The following is a 13,996-nucleotide window of genomic DNA, read 5'->3' as shown; positions in this document are numbered from 1 at the left end:
AGAAAAAGAGAACAAGAACCGAATGTCAGCAAAAGTCTTTACCTTAACATGGAAGCATTGTGGGGGTTATCATTGTTGATAAAGATTTTGTTGATCCTACTCAGTACATCATAGATGAAATTGAGGTATTTGACATAATGGAGATTGATCATGCGAGGATGAGAAATCCATTGCTTGCTAAAGAATTTATGACTAAGAATATATATTCGAGGGAAAGTTGAAATCTCTTGAGTCTAGAAAAAAGGAGCCAAAGAAAGAACTTCTAAGGCTATCGATTGTAAGGACTTGAAAATTCACCTATATTTTTCTTATAATTTTCTTTTATTTTGAATAAATTAATTTATAATCCCTTTTACTACTAATTTACTCCCTCAATAGTTGTATTAAATAATAGAGTTGAGAGTTTTACTTTTCTTTTATAGTTAGTGTAAACTAGGGTTTTTGTGCATTTTGGTAGTGTAATCGATTGGTGAGGTGTGTGTACTAAATTTGGTGGATAAGAGTGGGTATTAGGCAAGGGGAAGTATGTGATTAGAAGTGCTAGAAATAAGTTAGTGGATCATAAATTAAAACAAAAGTTCAAGAGAGTTAAGAAAGCAGGCTTAAATCGATGTGCGCCGTTTGTTAACGGTTGAGTACACCACTTGACCAATACTTTCTTACCCTAATCTCCTTGCTTTTATTTCAATTAATCCTCCCTAAATTAACCCTAAAGTCAACCGAAATTGTTGACTAAGAAAAGGAAAGAAAAGAAAAAAAAAGTGAAGAAATCTTGGCTTGACAAGTGTCAATGATCCAAGGTAAGTTTGACTAAGAATTTTCTTTCCTTCTTATCTTTCCTTTTGGCCAATTTTTCTTCCATTTCTTCATGTCTTGGCCGAACCATTAGGAGAGAAAAGAGAGGAGAAAAAACTTCCATTTTCATCTTGTTTTTGCCTTGTTAAGTTGGAATCACAAAAACTAAACCGAACAAACTCGCACTAAGGAAGCAAGGAAGCTTGTAGCGGAGAGTTTTTAGAGGAGAAGCCTTGGTTTCTTCATTTTCTTCAAGGGGTGAATGTATAAGATGAACAACTTCCTTTCTCTTTCTTATTCTTGCAAGTTATGGTGAAGATGACTTGAAACTTGGAATTTTATGGATCATAATCTATTTTTGGTGAAGCTTAGTGAAAAATCAGTCTAGGGTTTATGATTTTCAGCTTTGATTTATGTTGTTTATCCATAATATGTTGGTATTGAGCTTGGCCATGAACTTGTGAGGTGATTAGTAGCTTTATTGTGACTTTTTATCTTCTAACTAGGAATTTCTAGCTTTATTAGAGATTTTTCAGCTTTGATATTGTGATGATATATGCTAGAAATGAACTCCAATTAGATAATTTTATGGCCTAGATTGAGAGCTGTTTTTATCTTATTAATTGTGGTATTGATTGGGCTGACTTGAGAAGAAAATATAGCCTTGAAAATGGCTGAAAAATGTGGGAAAAACAAAGGAAGTGCTGTCCGTTTTATTCCTTGAAGTTCAAGCGAGTGAAATCGGAACTTGAGCGATGATTCTTGGTTGAATTAAACTTAGATTGATTAGGGTATTTGAGTTCCCCTTAGTAGGGATGTATAAGCTGAAATCTTTGCCAAAACCTAAATATTTTATAAGGAGAAAGTAGTGACCACTTTAAATACAATTTCCTAGTTTCTTATACCAAGTTGTGAATTTAAAAGTTTTAAATGTTTCTTTATCGAAACCAAAAGAGTGAGCATGAATTTTCTAAAGTTTGATAAGTAAAATGAGTAATACTTAAACGAGTTATATTTACTTGATTTTCTTTAAGCGAAATTCCTATATTTTAAAACCCTAATTGATTGCAAACTGTTAAACGGTATTTTATCGCAAATTTTGACTCTAGCCAGGGAGTTGAACCTGAATTTGGTTTTGGAAAGCAATTACTCATTGGTGACTGTTTCCAAGTGCATGTTTGAATTTATTACTTGAATGAATTGCTTTGTTCATGTGATTGGTCGGTACTTAACTTGTTTGATAGGGCAAGGGTGTACTTTATCGTACTTGCCCTAATGTGACTTATTATTGTGCACTGGTTACAATTGGCTTGATATATTTATGTGTGTGTATGACTTGAATACTGCTTGGGATCCTAACCCTATTGGTTAGTCAGTCGAATCGAGCCTGTAAGGGTTTGGTCGAGGAGACTGGCGAACCATAGGTACTGTTTATTGTTTATTGTGTAATCTTTTGGATATGGTCCATTGGATTCGGTATACTCGAGTATTACCATCACTATTTATTTGGAGTTCGGCCCCGATAAGAGGTTGATTGGTGGATGGAGATTGGAGTTAAGTAATGCACTACTGGACTGGTAACTCTATTTGAAAGTTGACGAAGTGTCAACTACTATTTGGTGAAACTGTGGCAGAACTAACTCGTAAGAGCTACTATATTCTTTTACCTGGAAATGTTGGATATCTAATAATTTTTTGATACCCCGACTTTTAGGATATTACGGTTTCTATATTTTATTTTTGTTTTAAGACATTGTTTTGTTTTAAAGATTAGAAACCCTACTTGTACTCAAAACCCTAGTTTTACTTGTGACTAACAGGTTTTTTCTAAATCTCTCATATTTTACTCAAAACCCTAATTTTAATCTATGGAATTGTAAAATCCATCATATTTTTCTTAAAATTGCCTTTTATTTGAAATCCATTATCCTATAATAGCTATACTACTCATTCACCCCACAATAAGTACAAATGAATATAGAATTAAGGGTTTTTCCTTTTCGTTTTGAAGTTAGCGCGAATTAGGGTTTTTACGCCTATCCGTAGTATGACTATCCGGTACCGACGGTGAATCAAATTTGGTGATTTAGAGTGAGTTTTAGATGATATTAAGTGTGTGATTAGAAGTGATAATAATAACTTAGTGAATTATAAGTTAAAACCCTAGTATATGTGATTTAAGAAAAAATCGACCCGAACCGACGGGTATCGCTCACTACCATTTGAACACCCCACTTGACTACCACTTCCCTACCATAAAATATCCTTGATATTATTGCAAAATATCCCCCTCATCCTCAGCTTAGGTTGGCCGAAATTATTGACCAAAAAAACACAAGGAAAAGAAAAAAAATTGAGATGGAATTTGGTAGTGACAAGTGGAGGCTATCCAAGCACCTTTGACCCAAACCAAGACCAAGTCTTATAACCTTTCTCAGCCTCCAATCTTCTCCATTTTTTCAGCTGAAAATCGTGGGCTTGAGGGAGAGAGAGAGCAAGAGAAAGAACTCCATTTCATCTTGAGCTTGATCCATTTGAGTGAGAAAACAAGATTCTAAACCGATTAAATCCTTCTTTGAGCACTTGGAAAGCTTGGTGTGCAAAAGGATTACAAGAAGAGGTGGTGGATAACTCTTATAAGCATCCTTGAGAGGTATATGGGCTGACCATCACATTTATTTCCCTTAGTCTTGTCTAAATTGAGTAGTAACTTGTAATCTTGCTTGTGGTGCTTAATTCATGTGATTTTGGATGATTGTAGCGATGAATTTTGAGTTAGGGTTTTGAATGGTTCACTTGAAATTCCTATTGTTTGGATGGTATATGGTATATGTAAGCTTGTATAAGAGGTTGTGGTAGTGATTTAAGCAAGAAATGAAGAGATTTCCCTTTGAAACCCCAAATTCCAGATTTCAGTTTTTCACCTCCCCTGTTCTGCCCGGTTCTGGTTGACCATGAGGAAGGCCGAATTAGGTTTAACACAAAACATGAAAGTTGTATAAAATGATATTTTATAGCTACCTGTAAAATTTAAGCTCAATCCTAGCACTGTAGCATGTGAAAAGACAAAAATGCCCCTGACTGCCATAGGTAAAGCTTTGTGTCCAGTTTTGATATTTCACCAATCTGACTGCGTCTATTCACCCTGATCCGTAAGGAATTAGTATTTGATCAAAACACAAAATTTGTAGTGCTATGTCTTAGCTTTCCAACGACTCTGAAAACGCTTTAATCGGACTTTGGTAGCCTGAGTTATTGTCATTTATGCATAGTTGGGTTAACTAGCCCGAATGTGAGATTCTGGTTCTGTCATTTGAAATTTTGACCTGGATACACTACGAACTGGACTGAGTGGTCTTCATAAAAGTTGTAGACCTTTGTCTTAGCTTCAAAATGGTATAAATTTCACCCCAATCCGATAAGCGTAGCTGCGGTTATGTCCGTTACGCAAAACAACGTTAAATCTGTCTTTTGTTTCTTGACTCAAACTTCATTTCCGCACATGTTCCTAGCTTGATTTTGTACTTGTATGACTTTGAGCCTATTGAACGGCTATTGAAATGAGATTATTTTGTGTATGACTTTGGGACTGATTGAGGAAACGAATGAAGCCATAAATGGCTGGAAAATAGGTAAATACAAAGGGCGTGCTGCCCAAATTTACGCTCAAGACCTAGGTAGATATACTTGCGACTTGAGTAAGGCTTGAGAGCGCATACCACGTGAACCATCTAGGATATTTGCATCTTCTTTTATCGAGGTATATAAGTTAGAACTTGGCCGACCTTGTACCCTTGGAAAAATGAAATTTACGACTAATAGAAATACGTTTCCTCCATTTCTTCGACTCAAATGGTATTTCAAAGTATAATTGCTTCAAAGTTTCAAAGTCTTAAGAGCGAGCATGAATTTCTCTGAATTTGATAAGTATCTTGAATACTACTTAAACGAGTTGCATTTACTTGATTTTCTCGAAGTGAAACTCCTGTGTTTGAACTCTAGAGAGTTTTACATTCGTAAATGATATTTTATTGCAGATTTGGACTCCAACCAGGGAGTTGGACCTGAACGTGACTTTTAAAAGGCATTAAACATTTGGTGAGTGCTTCCAAATACCTGATTGAACTGGACACTTGTTTCAATACTTGACCAATGTGATTTAATGATATGTCATTTGTTTGTTCGGGGAAGAGTGTACTTTATCGCACTTGCCCTAATATGAGATACACTTGTTTATTGTTGCAATGGATTTGATAGATTTGTGTATTTGGTGCGCACTTCCTGGAATTTCAGAAACCCTGTGGCGAGTTACTCGAGTCGAGCCGGCAAGGGCTTGGTCGATTGGGTAATAAACCCTAGGTCTTTTGTTTTGTCGAGTGGAGTGATATCTTCTCGACTAATCGGTATACTCGAGTATTACCACCAGTGTTTATTGAGGATTTTCGACCCAGTAGGGGGTTTGGATGGTGGACGGAGAGTAGTTTAAGTGGTGCTCTACTGGATTGGTTACTTACTTGAAAGTTGACGGAGTGTCAACTATTACTTGATCAAGCTCTGGTGATGCAAATGGAAATTTTGGCTCCTGAGAGCCATCCGTATCCTTATACTTTGGAATGATTAGTACTTATCATATTATTGTTTTGTTTTAAAAGAAAATCTTTACACTCGCTCATTTTGAGATTTACTACTTGAAGTGTTATTGCTCACTTTTCATGCTCGTTACTTTGCTACATGATACTTGCACGTTTAAATAATGGTCAACTTGCTATTTGGAACCTCACTGGGTTTTTAACTCATTCCACGTCATTTGTTTTCCTTATAGGGGGTACGAGCGAGACGTGAGACATGTACAGACTAGCGTAGTCTAGTTGTTTTGAATTTTGAATTTGTACTCATGTTAGTACCTGACTAAGGTTGATTGTACTCGAAATGTAAACACTTAGAAGTTTTTGGTGTGTAGAAGGTTTGTATCTGGATTTGAGTATCAATGTATATTTTAAGTTGAAGTGGATGTGGTATTCATTTTCTATGCATATACGTTATTTTTACGTTATTTTCTTGATTTATGAGTGAGTGAGTCCTGGTGAGAGTTGGGCAGGCGACCCGCCGAACCCTGGGGTATGCCCTAGGGGAAGGTGGGGCCATCACAAATTTGTTATTTGAAGTGTTATTGCTCATTTTTATGAACTCTTATGCTCGCTACTTTTATATTTCAAGTTTTAAACGGTGGTCAACTTGCTACTTGGGTTTGCATGAAGTTTTGGAATCTCACTGAGTTTTGGCTCACTCCGTTAGTTTTGTTTTCTTTATAGGAGTTGCGAGCATAGGCGTGAGCTTGAGAAAGACTGGTTTTGTCTAGATTTTTAACTCTTGTAATTTTACTAGCGCTAGTGCTCGATTAGGGTTAGAAGTGTGACTAGAACTTGAATCTTTTGTTATGTTTGGATATATATGAACATTTGAGATAGACAGGTCTATGGATGTGCATTTTAAGTTTGGGATTGTTGTTACTTTTACTTTCAATGTTATACATTATTTTGGAAGTTAATGTGAGTGAGTGAGTGAGTTCTGGCAAGAGCTGGGCAGGCGGTCCGCTAACCTGTAGGGTACTCCCTAGGGGGAGGTGGGATCGTCACATCGATTCTAAAATTTCTTTTATTTTGGATTTGCCATTTTTTAAATGGGATATATCAGATCCTGTTGTCATTGAATTCTTAAAACAAATGCCTGTCAATTACTTGAAATAGGTACCATGAAATTACGAGAAGTCCATTCTATTGATCGGGGATAAAAAGTCGTTGAAGGAAGACATGTCTACTATTACCAGGTATGGAAGAATTGTGAGAGATCTTGAGATTCATATTCAATTGAGAATCAAGGAGAGTTCCTTGCTATCCAAACCTCCTGTGTCGGAAAAAAACTAAATTTTCTAATAATGCTAAAGAGGAGTGAATACAAAATAGTAGAACAATTGGATAGGATGCCTACTTAGATTTCTTTCTGAACCTACTCTTGACCTCCGAGTTACATAGAGAAGTACTACTCAAAATTTTGAATGAGGTCCAAGTGCTTAAAGATATCCCTATTGATAAATTCTCTAACATCATGGAAATATGCTTACTACCAATCATATCACCTTCTCTAATGATGATCTGACTCCATAAGGGATTAGGCATAACAGAGCCTTGTATATATCAGTATATTACAATGAAAAGTTGTTGTCAAGAGTCTTAGTAGCTAATGGATCAATGTTAAATATCTGTCCATGAAACACTCTCACTAAACTACGATTTCTTATTATTAAACTTCATCCATCTGCAATTGTAGTTTGGAAATTCGATGGTTCAAAAAGAGAATTTATGGGTGAAGTCGACTTGGTATTGGAAATAGGATTTGCTCAATTCCAAGTTACTTGCCAAGTTATGAATTTTTCTAGCGTTTATAATATTTTGCTTAGAAGACCCTAGATATATACTTCTAATTCGGTAGCGTCTTCTCTACATCAAATGTTGAGGTTTATTGTGAATGATCAGTTTATTACTGTGTTTGCTGAGCATGACTGTGCCATGATTATTAATGCAAAGTCCAAAGGGGAATGTAGTAAAAGGATTCTAATTTCCTCCCATCATGTTGTTGATATCGTTTCTGTGGGATGGGCATTATAAGGGTTCATTAAATTAGTTTTACCAGAAACTAGTGTCATGACAGCAAAGGAGATGATCCAATAAGGGCATGAGATAGGAAAGGTTCTTGGACAAAATCTGCAGAAAATTTTGGAACCGATAGAACTCCCAATGCAAAAGGATACATTTGGACTGAGATTTCATCCAATTTTCAAGGATAGGAAGAAGGTGTAAGCTTAGAGGCAAACTGAGAAGGAAGGCAAGCAAATTATTTATATGTTTTGCCACTGCACCATACTTTTCCTTGTTCTTTAGAGGTGACCACATCGAAATTAGGGGCAAAAGATTTCACTAATGAGATTGAATTGGGCTTATCTCAATTGTTCATTAGGGCAACTTATGAGACTGAGCTATCAGAACTTTTGGAGTTTTCATCAATCTCTGAAAGAGCCATCAGAATTGGTCAGCTGATTATCTCCCATCTCAAAAAAAATTTCAATAAAATTTAGAAGATTGTCTTCTAGTTTAGATCAATATCCAGATAAAACTATAGTCTAGATCTTTTGTTAAAAAAATTATTTTTTCCATTCGATCTTGATTTTCATTTCAATTGATATAGCATGTCTCATTCAAGGAAATTGCTGAAATAGGAATAAAGGTTTGGGATAAATGTGTCTTCAAATAGCGCTCATATCTGTATATTTGCTATTTTGTTAAGTTTCGATGGACTTTTACACTCAATGGAATGAAAGATTTTTCCTATATTTTAAATTATAATTTATTTATTTATTATGTGTATTTTATTCTGTTTTAAGATTGCCACAAAGAAAACTATTTGACTCTTTGGATATCATTATTTTGAAATTTGATGATTGCAATCTTGATATCTCTTACGAACTTAAAATCATGCAATCTAAAATTCAAAATGAGAGCGATATCGAAGAAGATTATGAATCCATTTCAAAGAATCTATAACAATATAAAAAGAAACTCAAATTAAATTTGGAAGAATTAGAAATCATTAACATTGGCACTAAGGCAGAAGTTAAAGAAATCAAAATCAGCATTTATTTGAATAAGAAGCAAAAGGAGAAAATGATCGAGTTCTTAACTTTCTTTCAAGATATATTTGCATGGTCATATGATGATATGTCTAGAATCTCTATAAATATAGTAGTTCACAAGTTGCCAATTGATCCAAATTTTTTACCTATAAAATAGAAGTCACGTGAATTTAAATCGGATATGAGTATCAAGATAAAGAAACATATTATAAAACAGTTTGATACTAGGATAATTATAGTATCCCATTATCCCATTTGGCTTTCAAATCTTATGCTAGTTCTTAGAAAATCTTGGGAGATGTAAGTGTGTGTTGACTACAAGGATTTGAATAAGACTAGTCCGAAAAATGATTTTCAATTACCAAATATCCACATTCTTTTAGACAATACTGTTAAATATGAGATTGAATCTTTTGGCGATTGTCTTGCTAGGTATCATCAAATCTTAATGGTAGAGGAGGACAGAAAAAAAATTCTTTTATTACCTTATGGGGAACCTTCTATTACTGAGTAATATCTTTTGAGTTAAAGAATGTTGGAGCTACTTATCAGTGGACCATAACTACCTTATTCCATGACATGATCCACAAGGAGATGGAGGTTGATGTGGATGACATCATAATTAAATCTAAAAAAGTTGAGTATCACCTGGTTGATTTAAAGAAACACTTTTTTTGGTTTTTTTTTTGAAAAAGTATAAAAGATTATTGGATTAATTGGAAGACTTTAGAAGTCGTGTCAAAAAATGAGAGAGACGACATGAGACAATGGAAAACTTGTTTTGCTATAGAATCCTACTCTGTGCTAAAGCTGGAATTGGAAGTGCTAAGAAACAAGTCTTAGGGACCGAAACCACAAGAGGACGAAATAAGTCTGAGAAATGAGTAACAACGGCATCCACGCTTACATTTCTTTCCAGAAGCTCACTCTAGTTACGTGCTCCTGGTACAAACTACAAACGAAGAATCCAACCTTCTAGACACGACAACGATCCCTTTATTATGTTAATAACGACCCTTTTATATGAATGGTTGAGAAAGTATAATTTGAAATTGAATCCTACGAAGTGTGCTTTTGGAGCCCTAATAGAAAAATTATCAGGTTTTATTGCCAGTAAAAATGGTATAAAGATAAATCATATAAAAATTAAAATAATTCGAAATATGTCCATTCCAAAAATTCTAAAGGATGTGAAAAGTTTCCTTGAAAAAATTAATTTCATTAACTGGTTCATTACACTATTTACTTTCATCTGCGAGCCTTTGTTAAAATTGATAAAAAATAATGCACCAATGGATTCATATGAAGATTGTGAACAAGTTTTGATAAGATCAAGAACTACTTCCTAAATCCTCCGGTCTTAGTATCAACTCAGTCGGAAAGACCTTTGATTATAAATTTGTTTGTACTTGATGAAACTATTGGATGTGTTCTGGCGTAGTATGATGAATTTGGGAGGAGGGAACAAGCCATTTACTATCTTAATAAGAAATTTACAATATATGAGTCCAACTATTCTATTCTTGAAAGAGGTTGTTGTACTTGATTTCTCCATCTGATTCTCCGAAGTACTTGTTGGAAAAGTCAATGCCAACGGGATGTATGGCTAAGTGGCAGATGGCCCTTTTCAAGTTTGATATTGTCTTCACAATGCAAAAAGTAGTCAAGGGATAGGTCTTAGCAGATCACTTGGTAGAAAATTCAAGGGAGAATGATTACCAGCCGCTATATACCTACTTCCTTGATGAAAAAATTCTGTTCATTGGGGCAGTTAAGGACATGAATAACCAATACCCTAATTGGAGGCTAGTCTTTGATGGTGTTTCAAATTTGCTTAAGGCTGGAATTGGAGTAGTATTGATGTCACCTGAAAGGAAACATTATCTTGCCACTGCTATGTTACGATTTCCTTATACTAGCAACATGGCTGAGTATAAAGCTTGTTTTTTTGAATTGAAAATAGCATTAGAAATGGAGATTAAGGACCTGATAGCATTCAGTGATTTCGATTTACTTATGCACCAGATGTTCAAGTGGTGAGTAACTTGAGATTCGAAAATTATGTTGTATCATTATACCTTGCTTAGTTTGGCTAACTTGTAAATTTAGGAATCTAGAATCCAGACACATCCCCCACACTCGCAATGCCTTGGCTGATGTTCTAGCCACTTTGTATTCAATGATCCAATATCCAGATGACTGGTGATTGAGACTATACAATTCAACTTCAAGATAAGTTAGTGCATTATCTGGTTATGGAAAGAGTTTCTGATGGTCATCTTTGGTACAGTGATATAAAGGAATTCATAAAAATAAGGTCTTACCCTCCTGGCACTGATTCTGTTGCAAAAGGTTCCTTACGCAAAATGTCCTACAGATTCTTCTTGAATGAAGAAATATTGTATAAGAAAATATCTGATTTGGGCTTTTTAAGATGCATTGATGAAGAAGAAACTGATTACATGAAATTGTGGACCACACATGAATAGACATTTACTGGCTAAAAGGATCATGAGAACAGGCTATTTTTTGACTTACCATAGACTATGACAATGTAGATTTTGTCAGCAAAATGTGTCAAATATCAAATGCATAGTTATGTTATGCATGCTTCTTGTGCAAAATTACATAGTATGACTTCTCCTTGACCATGTTCGATATGGGGAATGGATGTAATTGGAGCTATTGATTCTCCTACTTCGAATGGGCATTGATTCATTTTGGTGGTGATAGAGTAATTCACTAAATGGGTTGAGACATCTTATAAGCATTTGACTAAGAAAATGGCATCGAATTTCTTGAGAAATAATATCATCTGTCATTTTGTGGTACTAAAAACACTAATCATTAATAATGCCAAAAATCTCAATAATGATATGGTTGATGGATTATGTGAACAATTCAAGATCAAGTATCAAAATTCTGCTATTTACAAGCTTCAAAAGAATGGAGTTGTGGAAGCTGCAAATAAGAATTTGAAGAAGATCATTCGTAAAATGACTGAAACACTTCAGGATTGGCATAAGAAGCTGTCTTATGCATTGATGGCATAGAGAACTGCATTCAGAACTTCTATTGGAGCAACTCCTTACTTTCTTATGTATGGAATAGAAGCAGTATTACCTGTAAAAGTTGAGATTCCTTCCTTACGTATTCTGATGGAAGCACAGATAGAAGAAGTTGAATAGGTTAGGGAACGTCATGAACAGTTGTCTCTAATTGATAAAAAGAGATTAAATGCTATTTACCATGGATAATGTTATCAACAAAGAATGGCTTTTGTTTACAACAAGAAAGTTAAACCTTGCCTATTTGAAGTAGGGGATAATGTTTTGAAGTGAATTCTTCCAATTCAGAAGGAAATTAAAGGAAAGTTTGCTCCAAATTGACAAGAACTATTCATTATTAAAAAAGTACTATTCGAATGAGCATTTTTTCTCATGGAAATAGATGACCAAGTTTTTTCTCAATCAATCAATTTAGACATGTGCAAAAAAAATTTCATTTGATTATGAAAATTTTCTTTTGAAATTATTGCAAATAATGGGGTCAGGGCAGGCCTTCTATCTTTTCCATTCGAGCATTTCATTCCTAGTTTTTTCCTTCAAACTTTTAGAATAATTTACTCTCTTTTGCTTGGCAACTCCCGAAGATCACAAACCCTACACCAGGACAAAATTTTTTATTTCTTTATTTCTATTTTCACAAAAAGAAAGAGAAGGCAAATAAAGAAGAAGAAAAGGAAAAAAATGAAAAGCAGGAAAGAAAGAAAATAGTGAAAAAGAGAAGGCCAATTAGAAATAAATTGGGGCAAATTTTTAGTTTTTATCAACCCTACACCAGGACAAATTTTGAAATATTGCGACTTTAAGATTATTTCAAACCCATTTTATGATGTATCTTTAAATTTTAACCTTTTCTTTATATCCCGTCGGATCCCATTACAAAAGTCAAAATGTTACCAATCTCTACCTTTGGCAGTATTTTTTGAGGAAAAAATTTTCTTAATCAATTTGCAAATGAGGTAAATACATCTTTTCTAAAACTTGTCAGAAAAGATTGTCTTACTGATGGCACTAATTGTTAAAAAATATAACTGAATTGATACAGTTGGGGTTAAAATTGTTTATTTCATTTCCTAGTCTTGTTCATATCTCAATGTGAAAAGCCGAAAAGGCACCTTTTCCTTAAAAAAAAAAAGAAAAAAAGATAAAGGATAAAAAGAAAAAGTGAAAAGAAAAAAGGGTGAGGTAATCTTAATGAAAACTCGAAAGGGCGCTAAGGTAGGGGTTTTGGAGGACAAGAGGATCATAAACGGAAAGCAAAATGCTGAGGTCCAAAAGCTAATGACTATGTTCATTTGAGTTTTCTTTTCATATTGTTATTCTTTTACCGACACTGAATTCCAAATGGATAACATCAAAAGGGGCCTGATGGAGCATTTTTTTCATTAAAAGCCATTCTCCAAATATGTTTCCAACTCTTTAGAGTTCTTGGATCATTGTGCATAAACTCAATAAATTTTTTTATATTTATTTTCGTATCATTGTTTACTTCATATCTGCATCATTGCATGAGAAATAATATATTTTTCAATAGTTTATATGTCTCATACATTGGATGTGAGAACCCTCATTTTTAAAATACAATTTCCCCAAACTACATGCCTTGCACCAAGATTTAAACCACCTCTTATATGCCCTAACATTATATTTTACAATGTGTTATAACAAATCCCTTGTATTGACCCTCACTTTAAAACACAATTTTCTTATTTACATGCCTTATTATAAGATCTAGACCATTTAATATATGCCCTTACAATATATTTCCTATGTATTATAATAATTTCCATGCATTACATTTCATTTCATTTTACTTGAAAGTAAAACATTTTTCTTGAGTTGATTTTAATTAATGCACCACTTGCATTTGTCCAAGTGTTCTTTTATTAGTGGTAGAGACTTTATGTGAGAGATTAGGTGTGTTAAACAAGTATTGGTACAATTGGAAAGGTTAATATACCATTAGTCAAAGATTAATAAAGGATTGGACCAAGATGGAGCCAAGTGGCAAAACCCTAGCCATGGATTTTGTTTGACCATAAGTTAGAAGATTATTTAAGCTAGCTTTAGCCATTTTTTTTTCTCCCTCATAGCCAACTTTCTTGAAGCTTGGAGAATTAGGGAGAAACTCCATTTTTACCTTGCTCTTAACCCTAGTAAATCTTGAGAGAAAAATCAAAGAGAAAGATCTTGAGTTAGGGTGAAACTTTCCTCCAACCCTAAGTGTTTGATTCAAGCTTGAAGCTTCACTTTGGTGGATTGATTTGGTGGTTCAAGCTCACTACAAGAGAGGTATATGTTCTTTAAATCTTGGTTTTATGATGATAGATCATGCACTTGAAGTGTTAATGGCAAAATACAAGTTGTTTGGTTGAGATTTGAGGTTGATCTCTTGAATTAAACAAGTAGTAGTTAAGCTTCTTAGTATGCACACCAAGTGTTTGATGAA

The 13,996-nt window shown here is 34.3% G+C and overlaps 1 protein-coding gene across 1 annotated transcript; it reads left to right on the top strand.

Moving 5' to 3' along the window:
• The first annotated feature begins 10,261 nt into the window (after positions 1-10,261).
• Positions 10,262-10,971, top strand: LOC113700773 (uncharacterized). Its single transcript, XM_027221219.1, has 3 exons — positions 10,262-10,518; positions 10,592-10,684; positions 10,773-10,971. Exons 1-3 carry the CDS (start codon positions 10,262-10,264, stop codon positions 10,969-10,971), a joined length of 549 nt encoding a protein of 182 aa, XP_027077020.1.
• The last annotated feature ends 3,025 nt before the right edge of the window (positions 10,972-13,996 follow it).

This window comes from Coffea arabica, chromosome 7e, assembly GCF_036785885.1.
Source record: "Coffea arabica cultivar ET-39 chromosome 7e, Coffea Arabica ET-39 HiFi, whole genome shotgun sequence".
NCBI classification, from domain to species: Eukaryota; Viridiplantae; Streptophyta; class Magnoliopsida; order Gentianales; family Rubiaceae; genus Coffea; species Coffea arabica.
This window is presented reverse-complemented; position numbering and strand designations above follow the sequence as displayed.